We start from the raw sequence: 16803 nt of genomic DNA on the forward strand, positions 1-16803 counted from the left end.
ATCCAACGAGATAACAGAATTGAAGAGCAATTCAGATGATTTCATTCGCCATCTTGTAAACATTAAACGTAGAGGTTGTAATTTTCGAAACGTCAATTTGTAAAGCGTTTCAAAGAATTAAAAGTTATAATGGATATTGGTGAATTGTTATCATATAAGGTCTGTATTGTTATCATATTAATGTTCAAAATATTCAGATTTATTAATACAGGTGATTTATATACTGAGTGTAGTTTCATGTGTTTTGTTATTACCACTACTAGGTTATGTTTCTCTAAGGAATTAAAAAACATACGAGATTGAAATTATTTCATCTTATCTTGCTGTAAACGTAATAATAATATAAGATTCTATGAGATTAATTAGTGCAATATAACCTGAATTCATATTGTAATGGCAAGAATTAGAAAGAAAATCTTTTCCAAAATTTTGAGGTTACGTTTAAAAATTTGCATCACATTTTCCATCTTATTTTGCTATTATTATTTAGTAACAACATAATATCATTGTATTCAGTAAAAGTATATGTTAGAGCTTAATATGATTATAGAATATCTTTTTAATTAGTATTGTTTGTGCCACATTTACACTTGTTTTCTGGGTGTCTGATATCTATTTTACACATGGGGAGGCCAGTCTTATTTCCAGACTTTCTAAATAATTATGACATGTCTATTTTAGGATTCAGTAACTTATTTATGTTGATTGTAATTCAATTATTACATATATTACAGCCTCCCAACACTCCCAAAAGAGTTCAAGATGAAGACAATGAGGAAGAAGACTATGAAAATGAATTTGAAAGACAGCGTAAGATGCGTAAATTGGCAAAGACTCGTGCCATGGAAGCAGAGCAAGCTGAACGAACACACAAAGTACAGCAGAAGGAACCAGAAGACACAATAAAGACAGAGAAACCTATAACGGAAGAAGAGAGAGAGAGAATTTTACAATTGGTCGAAAACGAGGAAGTGGAGGTATGTGTAAGCATATTTATAAAAGCACATGCATTATTGCTGAATATAAGATGTTTATGAAAAAGAAATTCAAAGCACGGTTTTCCTTATTTAGAATTATTTTATATTGTAGTGTAGGCTTTCTTGCGAAGAAATTAGAAGAAACAAACAGGCCTATGCTTATTTGTGAAATTAATATCTATAAATTTATGATTTATCTTTTCTATAAAACTTAATTTCTTTTTAATGTGGATAACCGTCAATTGCTAGGACTGCTAACTCAATAGATGGGGTGCAGAAGGGCTGTTGAACTAAGAAAGGAGAGTGCTATTGTCTATTGCACAAACATTAAGCTATTACACAATGAAATGCATATTTTTTTCTTCTAACTTGAAAATCCTTACAATAACTAATTATAACAGAAACTGGTATGTTTATAATTTGCTATTTTGTCTAATTAATTATTGCCAATTGATTTTCTTCACTCCGGAAATGTTGGGTTTGCAAAAGTTCACCTACATCTAAAAAGTGTATAACCACCCTTTCCTGCCCCTTAATGATGTCAATTTTTTTCAGTATTAATGATAGAATAACAAAACATTTCAGCGTACATTAGGTTCCCTTTATTTCTTGTGCTCTGCTTTTAGCAGAGATAACTTAAGAATCTACAAATCTAGTCTTTCAGGTAAGGCTCCCTGTAAAGCAGATTCGAATAATTTCAAGGGAAAAATTGTTCCGGGGCCGGGTATCGATCCCGGGACCTCTGGTTGAACGTACCAGCACTCTGCCAACTGATCTACCCGGGAACTCCACCCGACACCGTCTCAACTTTTCCCTTTATATCCACACAACTCGCGTGGGCTGACAAATTAACTACCTGAAAGACTAGATTTGCATAATATATACGTCACTGTGTACATTAACAGAAAACCACAATTCCAAGTCACACAGAGATTGTGTGCACTCGATGTGGGTCTCTGGCGTTTCGTCAGCCCACGTGAGTTGTGTGGATATAAAGGGAAAAGTTGAGACGGTGTCGGGTGGAGTTCCCAGGTAGCTCAGTTGGCAGAGCGCTGGTACGTTCAACCAGAGGTTCCGGGATCGATACCTGGCCCCGGAACAATTTTTCCCTTGAAATGATTCAATTTAAGAATCTGTTTAGTATTTATATGTTCTTAAAATTATGACGGCCATGTTGAACCTAGGAAAGATTTTTTCACTGCAACATTTTGAAATTTATCATTGGGCAGTAATTATTTTACTCTGAGTGAAGATAATTAGCCCTATTTTGCTTCCATGTAATATTAACCTCATATTTGTACCTTTTGCTTCACATTTCTTACAGGGTGAAGTTCTGGATGAATCTACATTGAAACGATTAATTCTCCTGTTCGAGAAACGAGCACTCAAAAACCAAGAGATGCGAATTAAATTCCCTGATATGCCAGAGAAGTATGCGGTTTCATTATAAATTGCCATTATTGTCAGAATTACTGTTATTTGTGGTATCAGTAACATACTCTTTATTTTTCACAATGTTACTTGCTAAAGCTTGGAATTCTCTCCATATTCCTATTGGAGATTGCCACGAGCTGTCAAAATTAGAAGAAAAAAAATTTAAAATTCATCTATTTATTAGACAATCAAATTCACTATCATTAAATGTTGTTGTTGTTTTCTAATGCCAGGCGTTTGACAATAAAGTCATTTGACCTCTTGCACTCCAATATTTTTCAAAGATATTATCATGACCAGCCACTGAAGCACAGATTTTGAGGTGTTCCGAATCCATTTCTTGGTTTGAGTTGCACAATGGACAGTTAGGGGACTGATATATTCCAATTCTATGCAGGTGTTTGGCCAAACAATCATGGCCTGTTGCCAATCTAAATGCAGCTACAGACGATTTTCGTGGTAAATCGGGAATTAACTGTGGATTATGATGCAGAGAGTTCCATTTTTTCCCTTGGGATTGTGTTATCAAATTTTGTTTGTTGAAGTCTAAGTATGTAGATTTAATAAATCTTTTCACAGAGTAATACGTAGATTTAGTAACAGGTCTGTAAGTAGCAGTGCTGCCCTTCTTTGCTAATGCATCTGCATTCTCGTTTCCCAGGATTCCACAATGGGATGGTATCCATTGGAATACAATTCTTTTATTGAGTGATATTAATTGAGATTAAATGTAAAATATGGGTTGTCTACTCATGCTTTTATCTCCTTCCTCTCTTATTAATTTGTCCTACTTGTGTGTAATTACTAGATTTAAAAATCAATTACTGAATACTATCTTTACTTCTTAGTGTAGCTTATTATGTTAAACATATTACTTGAATATTCAGAAGCCATTACTATCTCGTAAACAATTTTATTGTATCAATATCTGTTTTAGTTTTTTATTGTATACCAGCATTATAAATAGTCTTTATTGTTATTCAAAATCATGCATAATTTGCCACATTATTGTTCCAGTGTCATAAAATATTACCATGCCAACTGAAACGTAACTTACGCCATAATATTTATGAAACAAGTTTATAATGTTATACTTATGGCATGAGTCAATTTTTAGGAAACTAGTGAAGTAAGTTTCATAATTTTTATGAATGTAATAACTATATCACATTATAAACGTGTTTCATATGTTATTTTTTTGTGTGACAGCATTATAAAACAATTAATAAAGAAATAACATCAGATTTATAATGATATATAGTTTGATATCATAGTCTATAAAGAAAGAAGTTGCTATGACAACAGTGATGTATTAAATATTATAGCATGGGCAAATCATTTCACAATGTTAACTTTATGGCACAAGTTATTCTGTCATAGAAGTCATGACGTTTTAGTTGGCATTGTAATATTTTACGGCCCTAGTTAATAATGTGGCATATTACGCCTGATTTTCACTAATGATAAAGCCTATTTATAATGCTTGTGTAAAAAGAAATAACGTATAAAACACATTTATAATGTTATATAGTTGTTGCACTGTTAAAATTAGGAAACTGTTCTTGCTCGTTTCCTAAACATTGACACATGCAATGAAGTATAACCACAGTCTAGTATATACAGTCACGAAGCTTGAGTTGTGAGGGTGCTAGGAACAATAGACTGTGCCGGTATTATTTCGCATTGTCTGTAATGAGGTGATATTAGCGATCCTAATGGTTAGCAACTATCTATGGATGCATATTTACTACGTATAGAGTTTCGTGACTGTATACACTAGACTGTGGTATGACATCATATACTTGTTTCATAATATACTACAGTACTGGGTGTTCATTTCAAAGTGTGTCTTGACGTCACTGTTGTTGGGTCACCGATTTGAAGCGAGTTTCAGTTTATATGTTAGAGAAGTTGCCTATTATTTAAGGCGTTCTTCAATCTGAACTTGAGAACATGTACGGTATAACTTGAACGTCGTAGCAACAGATGGCGGTCTGTACGGTCTGTGTGCTACCATAACCTCTTTCGAACTGTGTTTTGCGCCGGCAAGTTGTACGCAGGGTATTTGTTATCATCGGTTGCGTACGGTAACATTCCACAACACAAATCAAATGCTCCGTGTCCATGTTGACCGTCGAAGTTAATGTCAACAAATACATAAGTAATCGTCTTAACCCTCTCCCCATATCCCGACAGTACGTATTTCCAAACAGTTCACATTCCTGCCACTACCAGCGTTACCGTACGTATCGGCACGTACTCTTCAGAATGAACGCCGTACTTGCTAGCCAACTTCTCTGCCTCTTAGATTATACACCTGAGCTGCGGAAGTGTAGGAAGATTGAATTCTCTAGGCTCATCAGCTAGCCACATGACGGCATACAGCGAGCCAAGACACATTTTGAACTGAACACCCAGTATTATATTGTTTGTAGTAGTTAGTTTAGTTCTGGTTCAATAGAAGAGAAGGCCTGAGTCTACCAAATGAAATAATAAATATAGAGAATAAAATGTCCGTTTTATTTTTTTTCTGCAGATTTATGGAATCGGAAGTGGAACTCCATGAAACAATACAGGAGATGCACGCAGTGGCAACAGTGCCTGACCTTTATCCCATCATGGTGGAACTCCAAGCAGTCCCTTCTCTCCTGGAATTGTTAGCTCACGAAAATACTGACGTTGCTGTTGCAGTTGTTGACTTGCTTCAAGTACTCACATTTTTATTTATTTGTAACAGCATTATTTGTTGTTTTCATTGACTATTACACTCTTACTACGTCATACTACTTTTGACCAATAAAACGGTACGAAAGGACGTATTTCAACCAATCATGGCTGCTTATCGCACAATTTTATCGCGTCCCTAGCATTTGTTTAATTTTATCGCGTCCCTAGCATTTGTTTAATTTTATCACGTCCCTAGCATTTGTTTCTTTGTTTGCCAACATTTGAAACTGCGCTGGTCTGGACGTCAAAAATATATATAAAATTACAAACCACTCCAGTCGATGCACAGCAGTTTCAAATACGATTCGCATTGGCATTCAAGAACAAGAATTAATAAAAATCACTGATCATACCTATGCATCTTCTGAAATCCGATTTACAAATAAATGAAGAGCACCATTCGGAAATCCTGTATAAGTTAAATACACCATGTAGGCCTAAATCAACGAGTTCCACTTCTATTACGCACACGTCCAATATAACATCAATTGAACCACCAACCACATTCAAATTTGAAAATTGTACATTCAATAATTATTCCTTTTAAAATTATTCATGTTTATTTTTTATGTCATCGTCGTTAATTAAAACTTTTCTAACACTTGTGTATATTAGTTAGGTTATGTTATAGCTTCTGCTCTGAGAGGATAAAAAGAACTTCTGCTATATGATATTATGGATAGTCACGTATCAGAGATTGTTTAATATTAAGATTTATTAAATAGTAATCATTACAGTGTCTGTATAAAGACACTACTGCCATCTAGCATGCATCTAGCGTAATATTTGTAATGTTGAGATGGTACAATAATACATTTGAAGACAGTTGTATTTTCGTAAGTCAATTAATATTTTATTGTATTGGAGTACTTCGTTACTTCTATTCTTTATATATTTTCTTCTAATCGTGTAATAGTCAATTAAATTCCACTCGAGTTTTGATTTTCTCTAGATAAATCAAAACGTCTAGTGAGATTACTGTTGATAAATTATCTTGATTGGGATTATATGTAAAATTCGGGAAGGGCATTATAAAACCGTAATATAGTTCTTTCCTTTAGAGAAGCCAAGACTATGAAATTACTGGCCTGTTTGCACCGACACTAAAATTTCATATGTGTTTTCCATTGTTTTCTGTGACAGGAGTTGACAGACGTGGATATTCTACACGAAAGCGAAGAGGGTGCTGACAGTCTGATAGATGCCTTGCTAAATCAACAGATCTGCGCGCTGCTTGTCCAGAATTTGGAGCGCTTAGACGAATCGGTTAAAGAAGAATCAGAGGGTGTACATAACACATTGGGTAAATATGGTGTGGTTACTGAAGTGTTAGATATATCACTATCTTCATTAGAAATCATTAACCTGATTAAAAGACTGGGCAACAAATGTGCCCATGAAAAGAAGTAAAGAAAACATAGTAAAATTTACATTTCTTTCGTTCTTTTCCCCCAAATCCTCTGGTTTTTTTCTTGTTTTTATTATGCCTAATGCAAAACTACCAACAGAGCTGCCACAGTGGTCTAATGATTAGAATGCTGGACTTATAATTCTGTGAACCTGGGTTTGATCGCCAACATACCCCCAATTTATAACGTGTTGGTCAAGCCTATGGTCCAGGTAACACACGAATTTTCTCCAGGAGCTCCAGTTCTCCTGTGGCATCGTAACAAATCTCCATCATCTCATTTGAATATAGGTGTAGCGTAGACCAGCCTCCTATGTCGCACCCTGGGCAGCGACTCTGTCGATAAATTGGTCTACACAACTGGCTTCATATGGGCGAATGACGAACAGTCAAGTACCTGCTATTTGTAAAAAAAAATTATTATTATTGAAATTTTGGATAAACTAAAACAATATCTCCCCCCCCCCCTCCGCTTGGGCTGATTACCTGGTTGGATATTTTCCGAGGTTTCCCCCAACCGTAAGGTGAATATCAGGTAATCTATGGCGAATCCTCGGCCTCAACTCGCCAAAATACAAAATACCATCTCATTGACGCTAAGTAACCTATTAGTTGATACAGCATCGCTAAATAACCAACTAAAAAAAAAAAAAGATCCCAAATTGTTTGTATTGTATTGTATTGTATTTATTAACATTCCATGGTATTCATATATTGCTTTACAGCTAGAATATGGAACAATTCAAAAACTTAATACTATTATAATGTCTTAATTTATAGTCACAGTCTAGATGAAATATATACAGATGAGATTTACAATATAGTCTACTAGTACAACACAAAGTTTTAGTATCAATTTCATGAAGTGTTATTGAATGTCAAGAATTCACCTACAGAATAGAAGGCGTGAGAAATTAGGTACTTCTTTAATTTGGCCCTAAATAATCTTATGTTTTGAGTTTCATTTTTTATATCGATAGGGAGGCTATTAAAAATTTTTACTGCCATATAACGCACTCCTTTTTGATAGCACGATAGACTTGCCGATGGAGTATGAAAGTAATTTTTTTTTACGTGTATTTATGCTATGAACTGTTGAATTAGTTACAAAGTTTTCATGATTACATACGAGGAAGATTATTAATGAAAAGATATACTGACAAGCCATGGGCATTATTTGTAGTTTTTTGAAAATAGTCCTACAAGATTCCCTAGATTTGGCACCTACTATTATTCTAATTACTCTTTTTTGTAGTAGGAATATACTGTTACTATCTGTAGAATTTTCCCAGAATATTATTCCAAAACTCATTACCGAGTGGAAGTATGCAAAGTATATTGTTTTTAAGGTATTGATATTTACTATCTTTTGCATAGATCTAATAGCAAAACAAGCTGAATTTAGTTTGGGGGTAATTTCTTTAATATGATTTTTCCAATTTAACACATTATCGATTTTTAAGCCAAGAAATTTGGTTGTTGTTGTTTCTAATAGGGATCTATTGTTAATTATTGACGTCAACTTAAAAAGAAACATAAACATTATAAACAGCTATTCTCTCTTATTAGAATTTTCAGTTTTGTTAATAGTGATATTCATAATATGAAATTATAATAAGGACAATTTATATTATTGATGCAAACAGCCATCTTTGAAAACCTCGCTGAATTCAGACCTGATCTCTGTGGTGATGCTGCAAAGCAAGGCCTCCTGCAGTGGCTGCTGCGACGATTGAGGGTTAAACTTCCGTTTGATGGCAACAAGCTGTACGCAAGTGAAATCTTGTCCATCTTACTCCAGGACACACCTGACAACCGACAAATGCTTGGCGACCTGGAGGGTATTGACGTAATTCTGCAACAGCTAGCCGTAAGTATGTGTAGTTACTATTTATAGGCACTATAGTCTAAAAATGACGTACATTACAGTTAAAGCGTGGTTTACAACATTACAAAGTTTAATCTTTCAGTCTTTATCTATTAGTGTCTACAGAAGCCAAGCAGTTACCTCTTAAACCCTGCACCAAGTGTATTACACAAGCAAGTTATGGTTAGAGCCAGTGGCGGCTCCTGCATTTTTCTTAAGAGGAGGAAAGAAGTTAACAGCGCAAAATGACACATTCTTGAATGAAACATGCTACAAATTAGCCTACATGCATACATGTAACACCAGGTAGTGTTAGAATTGGCCTTCCCTTTTGTATAGCAATAATCTGTTCTTGTAAACTGAGTTTCCTAAATTGTCAAAAATATGTTTTCACTTCATTCAATTGTTGGATAATTGCACAAATTAACAATTACAAGGGAATTCACAAACTCGCAGCATTTTTCGCGCACACTACAGCATCTCACGTGTTGGAAGGGACTAGCTACTAACACATAACCAGAACCATTTTACGGAAGTGGGAATGGAAAATAATCTGAGGAAAGCAAGAACTCTGCACACACCGACGTGGTCTGTGTTGCCACATGTACATTTTACAAGTTCAGTATCACATGCTTTTGGAGAATGTCAGTTCTTGTAAAGTCATACTACCATTATTGTTCAAAGCTGCCGGTGACCGATTATTTTTATCTTAAAATTAATGTAGTTTGCAGTACTTTCAATTTCAAATATATTTGTACAAAACTGACAACTTGGCTGTTTTCCTGTCTAGTAGACAATGAATGGAAGTGAATTTCAGGGGCCAAAAAGATCTGCGATACTAACGTAGAACTACTTCCTCTCAAGTTTCAGATATCCTCGAAAGTTTCAAACCATGAATAGTAGCTTATATAAAGTGCAATGAATAATATATTTTGTTTAACAAAAAAAAAATGTGTATATGGTGTCTTTAGCTTTGCGTTAAAACTGTTTTTATTGTGCCTCCTCCTTTTTTGAGTTTTAAGATATTTTTATTAAAAGTACCAGATCTCTTGGACCCTTGCCTCCTCCTAGATGTGTTATAGTCTGGTTGAATGCAGCATCGTTAGATGGCAGCAGTAGCGAGCTTGCTGGATGACCAGTCGGTTTCTATATTTCCTGCCCATGCGCTGATTCAGAGGAGGATCTTCTCCCTTTCCGTTCATTTACTTGCTTTACAACTCTGCTTCTTTCTCTGGCCGCTAGTGCGCTGTTGTCTATGTGTGTTAACTGCAGTAAAGGAGGAAAGGATTGACTTTCCTCCACACAAACAATCTCGCATCTTTCTCACAGTTTTCTAGCAGCACATGAGTGCACGTTGTTTAAAACTCGATCAACCGAGGTTTTCTCATAGCTGTGAACTTAAAAATTATCGAATCTTCCTCGAATTTCAAGGCATATATTTCATTTGGTATTTATTTTCAAAAGAAGAAAAACGTGAGGAGGACGTTCCTCCCTTCCCTCCCCCGAGAAACCGCCACTGGTTAGAGCATTTTCAAGAGTTGCTACACTTAAATTCGTTTTTACCAAAGGGGAACCAAAAATGTTTAATTCTATTCCTCAGCATTTAGCCAGAATATTTTTGTTACTTTGTATATGTCAATTTTTTTACTATCTAGTATTATTTTTGTTTACAGTTCTATAAGCGACATGATCCCACATCTAATGAAGAGCACGAGATGATGGAAAATCTTTTCAATTGTTTATGTTCGAGCCTTATGTATGCTCCTAATAGAGAGCATTTCCTGCGAGGTGAAGGATTGCAGCTAATGAATCTTATGCTCAGGTATCACTAAATTTTGAACACCATAAAGTGAATTCTTAGATATTTATTCTCTATGTAAAAGTTAAATCTAATATTAACAGAATCCATCTCTCTGAGCAATGATAACAATACCAATAAGTAGAGTTGCCTACTCAATATCCAGACATGCTGCTAGATGGAAGCCTTGAATGAACTTTGTACCCTATCTCAAGTTGTGTTTTCCTCCTCCAAATTTTAATTTGGCCTATTCTTCATCTATTTTACTTCTCCTATCTTATTTCCTTCATATTTCATATAGAACCATTAAAAAACAACTACAAATAATAATGCCAATGACTGACAGTATATTTTTTAATTAATAAATGAGAATGCGGATGCTTTAGCCAAGAAGGGCAGCACTGCTACTTACAGACCTGTTATAAATCTACGTATTACTCTGTGAAAAGATTTATTTAATCTACTAGCCGTACCCGTGCGCTCCGCTGCACCTGTTAGAAATAAATATAAAGTAATTACATAATTAAAATAGGATGTTTGATCCCGGGAACATTCGTATTTGATAGAAGGATAAATCGTTTAATATGTTACTTAATTTAAATTGTATTTAAATAATTAAAATGCGATCATTTTGGTCCAGAAAGCACTCATTTGGTGCAATGACAATTCCTTTAACATGTTTCTTAATTGTTATTACATGCAACCATAGTTTAATGAACATTGACATCATTTAGATTTAATGTGTATACTTTATTTTACTTGCTATATGTTTCCATTGAATTATGGTAATAACTTAATTTTAACCCTTGTTGTTTTCTACGTGTTCAGTAAATGGCGCTTGGCCCACTATGGTTCTGAACCCTCCAAATAACTTAAATTATATTATATTATATTATATTATATTATATATTATATTACATTATTATATCAGAAGTTACTGTAATAACATTATAGTATTATGTCCATCTAGAGAAACTACGCTTTCCAATGGTGAAATAATAATTAATTATACAAATCGGTTAATTTAGCTTCCGATATTACTTCATACAAACACAGAAACATTCTCTGTAGGCTATCTTTCATAGCTTTCGATTGTTGTTGTCCAAGGCCCCTTATAGACCAAGTCATTTGTTTTTTATTTCGTTACACGGCCTTAGATGGCAGTTATTTTAATTTTAAAACTCATTTATCTCATTAAATATCATTCCTATCAAAATTTTTCAAAGAATAAAACATATCGCAAATGATTGTTAAAGAAACTTTTGTTATGTAACATTTTTCACAAAAATCAATAATACGTGAGATATTTAGATTTATTTAATTCAGGCCCCCTTATAACCCCCCTTTTAAATGTATTTTGAATGACATATGCCTAAAATCTAAATTACAACGAACTTAATTTATATTCCAATTTTCATCGAAATCCGTTCATCCATTATCGCGTGAAAAGGTAACAAACATACAGACAGACAGACAGACAGACATACAAACAAAAATTTCAAAAAAGCGATTTTTGGTTTCAGAGTGGTTAATTATATATGTTAGGACCAATTATTTTTGGAAAATCGAAAATTACCAGAAAGTTTCCGGCTAGAGATTTATTATTAGTATAGATATACTTAGACTTCAACAAACAAAATTTGATAACACAATCTCAAGGGAAAAAATGGAACTCTCTGCATCATAATGCACAGTTAATTCCCGATTTACCACGAAAATCGTCTGTAGCTGCATTTAGATTGGTAACAGGCCATGACTGGCCAAGCATCTGCATAGAACTGGAATATATCAGTCCCCTAACTGCCCATTGTGCAACTCAAACCAAGAAATGGATTCGGAACACCTCAAAATCTGTGCTTCAATGGCTGACCATGATAATATCTTTGAAAAATATTGGAGTGCAAGAGGTCAAATGACTTTATTGTCAAACGACTGGCATTAGAAAACAACAATAATATTAATAAACTTCCTCATATGTAATCATGAAACTTTGTAACTAATTCAATACTTCATAGTATAAATACTCGTAATAAATGACTTTCATACTCATTGGCAATTCTATTGTGTTATCAAAAAGGAGTGTATTATATGGCCGTAAAAATTTTTAATAGCCTCCCTATGGATATAAAAAATCGAACTCAAAATATAAGATTATTTAGGGCCAAATTGAAGAATTACCTAATTTCTCACGCCTTCTATTCTTTAGGTGAATTTATGACATTCAACAACGCTGCGTGAATATTACTGTCTTGTATTAAATACCGATACTAACCCCTTGTGTTGTACTAGCACACTGTAAAACTCTTCTATATATATTTCAACTAGACTGTGACTATAATTAAGACTCTGTAGCTCCTATTAAGTTTTTTTGACATGTTCCATATTCCAGCTGTGAAGCAATGTACGAATACCATGGAATGTTAATAAATAACATATAATACCACATTACTCGAAATTGACAATTAAAATGTAATATGAACTACTTACTTACTGGCTTTTAAGGAACCCGGAGGTTCATTGCCACCCTCACATAAGCCCGCCATTGGTCCCTATCCTGAGCAAGATTAATCCATTCTCTATCATCATATCTCACCTCCCTCAAATCCATTTTAATATTATCTTCCCATCTACGCCTCGGCCTCCCTAAAGGTCTTTTTCCCTCCGGCCTCCCAACTAACACTCTATATGCATTTCTGGATTCGCCCATACGTGCTACATGCCCTGCCCATCTCAAACATCTGGATTTAATGTTCCTAATTATGTCAGGTGAAGAATACAATGCGTGCAGTTCTGTGTTGTGTAACTTTCTCCATTCTCCTGTAACTTCATCCCTCTTAGCCCCAAATATTTTCCTAAGCACCTTATTCTCAAACACCCTTAACCTATGTTCCTCCCTCAAAGTGAGAGTCCAAGTTTCACAATCATAAAGAACAACGGGTAATATAACTGTTTTATAAATTCTAACTTTCAGATTTTTTGACAGCAGATTGGATGATAAAAGTTTCTCAACCGAATAATAACAGGCATTTCCCATATTTATTCTGTGTTTAATTTCTTCCCGAGTATCATTTATATTTGTTACTGTTGCTCCCAGATATTTGAATTTCTCCACCCCTTCAAAAGATAAATTTCCAATTTTTATATTTTCATTTCGTACAATATTCTCATCACGAGACAAATATGTACTACATATAAAAATAAACAAATAATCATTATTCACATTATAGAATGTAGAAACTACCCACATAGAGCTGTTTTGTTTGACAAAAACATATGTCATATTACCCCAGATCACATAAGATTTTATTTTGTATGTTTATACGTATTCCTTAACAGTCATTTATAAGTTATTTTAGCCAGAAGTCAACAATTTTTATTGATATTAAAGTTCTTTAATTTTTAATAATTTTATTATTGTTCTAGGGAAAAGAAATTATCACGGAATGGATCCCTCAAAGTGTTGGATCATGCTATGTCTGGACCAGATGGTAAAGAAAATTGTAACAAATTTGTAGATATTTTGGGACTGCGTACCATTTTCCCACTATTTATGAAGACTCCAAAGAAGAATCGTCGGCGCATCCTAACCACAGAAGAACATGAAGGTACAAGGATATATGCGAAAAGTATCAACAGTATATAATCAACTGTACAGTATTTATCATGTGTTACCATTATTTTTGTTTCAGAACACGTGGTATCAATCATAGCCAGTATGTTACGCAATTGTAGAGGCCCACAACGCCAGAGGTTACTTAGCAAATTCACGGAGAATGATCATGAAAAAGTAGATCGTCTATTAGAATTGCATTTCAAATACCTAGAAAAAGTTGAGGAGGTGGATCTAGAAATTGATCACGATCGTAGGGTGAGTAATGATCTACATACATTGAAGTCTGTCTGTAACGGATTTGCATGGTGCATTTTTTTCCATTGTGCACAGGTTAAGGTAAAAAAGTCTCATTTTACATACCTATTGTGTACTGGAGTTCTGTAGAGCACCTAATGAGTGATGTTCTTCTATTGTTTTGATGAATCATACGCGCATAATAAAATATATAACACTCTTATTACACTTTATTAAACTTCACAGAAGAAAAGGTTATCAATTAGCTGTTCACTGTTTTGCGTCTTCACAAGGGAATACATTATTTGCAAAGAGTTACTGGACTCAATTGTGGAAATAATTATTAAGGATTATTTCCTGAACGTAATTTTAATTGTGGAAATGAGGATTATTTTCTGAATGCAGTTTGTTATTCCTAATTTATCTGCTACCTCTCTAGCTTTCTGTTGCAGATTGGGTCCAGACGCACTGATTTTTTTTCCCCTAGAACTTACAAACCCGTCCCACACGATTTCATTTGTCTTTGTTTTCCATGTCTTTCAGCTTCGTCTTTACAGAACCATTTCCGCTCAGCCACTTGTTCTTTATTTCCAATTTTGATTGTAGAATTTCGTACACCTGTGTCTTTCCTATTTTAAATTGATTTAAGTTTAAACACTCAATTTATCTTTTTCACTTACCTCTATCACTTTAACTTTCGTGTTGAGATCGAGAACAACTCTCTTCGTGGGAGAAAAATTAATCTCCGGTTCCTTATTGAAAATCGAGCCGAAGTCTACTGCACCTATATTTAGTCTAATACACTGCCATTTAAGCCACAATGGAAGACATACTTGCATTTAATTAAATGAATATGTAATGTTTACCATATATATGCGAATATTCCGCGCATATTTTTTTCAGGAATTTAGCAAAGAAAATCTGGGATGCAGGCATTATTTGAAACCAAAATTACAGCCATTTTTTTTTATTTTATTTTCTCTCCTAAAATTAGGGTGCGCGGATTATTCGATGGCGCGGAATATTCGCGTATATACGGTAATATCTACGTACTGTAATAGTGTGATATTGCTTACTTGTTGCAGGACCTTGATGAGGGCGATGAGGATGCAGAGGAGGAACGCAACTACCTACGTAGACTGGAAGGAGGTCTCTTCACGCTACAGTTAGTCGATTATATTCTCCTTGAAGTTTGTACTGGAGGACCATCCACGATAAAGCAGAGAGTTACCCAAATTCTCAACTTGAGGGGCGGTTCACTCAAAACAATCAGACATGTCATGAGAGGTAAGTTTCTTACAGTTTGTAGTTTAACATAATAAAGAATATCGCTACCATTAGCACTAACTTATAATATAATGTGATCATTATTACAATTCATGGTGTATTTATAATTTTACAGAATATGCAGGTAATCTTGGCGATGCTGGGGATAACGAATGGAGAGAAATGGAACAGCAGCACATCCTACAACTTGTGGACAAGTTTTAATTAAATACCACGCTCAAGAACAATAATTATTATACGTTTACAGATGAAATAATTTATGACAGTGTGTGGTCATTTCAGTGACTTAGCCGATAAAGTGTGTGTATGTTATGAGAGACAATTGAGAAGTGTGTGAAATATATCTTACATTTTACTTGCATAAAATAAGCATAATTATCTACTGTATTATACATTTCAATAAAGGTACAGTAAATACACTTTACATTAAGTAAAAAAAAAAAAAAAACATTTCATCTTATACTAGTATGAGAGTATATCAGAGAACAGTTTTTCACTGAAGGAAATGAGTTATTTCCAAAGATGCAGTTATAATATTATGGATTTATTAAGAGAACAGTTTTTCACTGAAGGAAACGAGTTATTTCCAAAGATGCAGTTATAATATTATGGATTTATTAAGAGAACAGTTTTTCACTGAAGGAAACGAGTTATTTCCAAAGATGCAGTTATAATATTATGGATTTATTAAGAGAACAGTTTTTCACTGAAGGAAACGAGTTATTTCCAAAGATGCAGTTATAATATTATGGATTTATTAAGAGAACAGTTTTTCACTGAAGGAAACGAGTTATTTCCAAAGATGCAGTTATAATATTATGGATTTATTAAGAGAACAGTTTTTCACTGAAGGAAATGAGATTATTTCCGACAGATGCAGTTAGAATATAATGGATTTATTAATTTGACCTACAGAATAATATCTGTAATATTGGCAATTAATATTTGAGGAGAAAAATTCGATCCAGCGCCGGGGACTGAACCCGGGCCCTTGGTTCTACGTACCAAGCGCTCTGACCACTGAGCTACGCCAAATTCAATCCACAGTACCAGATCGAACCTTCCTCCTTCAATGTTCCCCTTTGTGGCCTGACTCCAAGTTAGGCATATATGTTGACATTTATATCCAATTTTTTTTTTATTTTATTGGGTTATTTTACGACGCTGTATCAAGATCTAGGTTATTTAGCGTCTGAATGAAATGGTGATAATGCCGGTGAAATGAGTCCGGGGTCCAGCACCGAAAGTTACCCAGCATTTGCTCGTATTTGGTTGAGGAAAACTCCAGAAAAAACCTCAACCAGGTAACTTGCCCCGATCGGGATTCGAACCCGGGCCACCTGGTTTCGCGATCAGATGTGCTGACAGTTACTCCACAGGTGTGGACATGTCCAGTGTCAACTGCCATTATACTAGGGGCCGGGACTCTGCAGTTATATGCACTGCTAGCTGTAAGAA

At 34.5% G+C, this 16803-nt stretch overlaps 1 protein-coding gene across 1 annotated transcript; it reads left to right on the forward strand.

Annotated features, from left to right (window-relative positions):
- The first annotated feature begins 8 nt into the window (after positions 1–8).
- On the forward strand, positions 9–15768 carry LOC138713758 (beta-catenin-like protein 1). Its single transcript, XM_069846150.1, has 11 exons — positions 9–159; positions 735–977; positions 2302–2408; positions 4948–5119; positions 6282–6441; positions 8193–8416; positions 10087–10235; positions 13635–13816; positions 13901–14079; positions 15144–15345; positions 15461–15768. Exons 1-11 carry the CDS (start codon positions 130–132, stop codon positions 15547–15549), a joined length of 1737 nt encoding a protein of 578 aa, XP_069702251.1. The 5' UTR covers positions 9–129; the 3' UTR covers positions 15550–15768.
- The last annotated feature ends 1035 nt before the right edge of the window (positions 15769–16803 follow it).

This window comes from Periplaneta americana, chromosome 14, assembly GCF_040183065.1.
Source record: "Periplaneta americana isolate PAMFEO1 chromosome 14, P.americana_PAMFEO1_priV1, whole genome shotgun sequence".
NCBI classification, from domain to species: Eukaryota; Metazoa; Arthropoda; class Insecta; order Blattodea; family Blattidae; genus Periplaneta; species Periplaneta americana.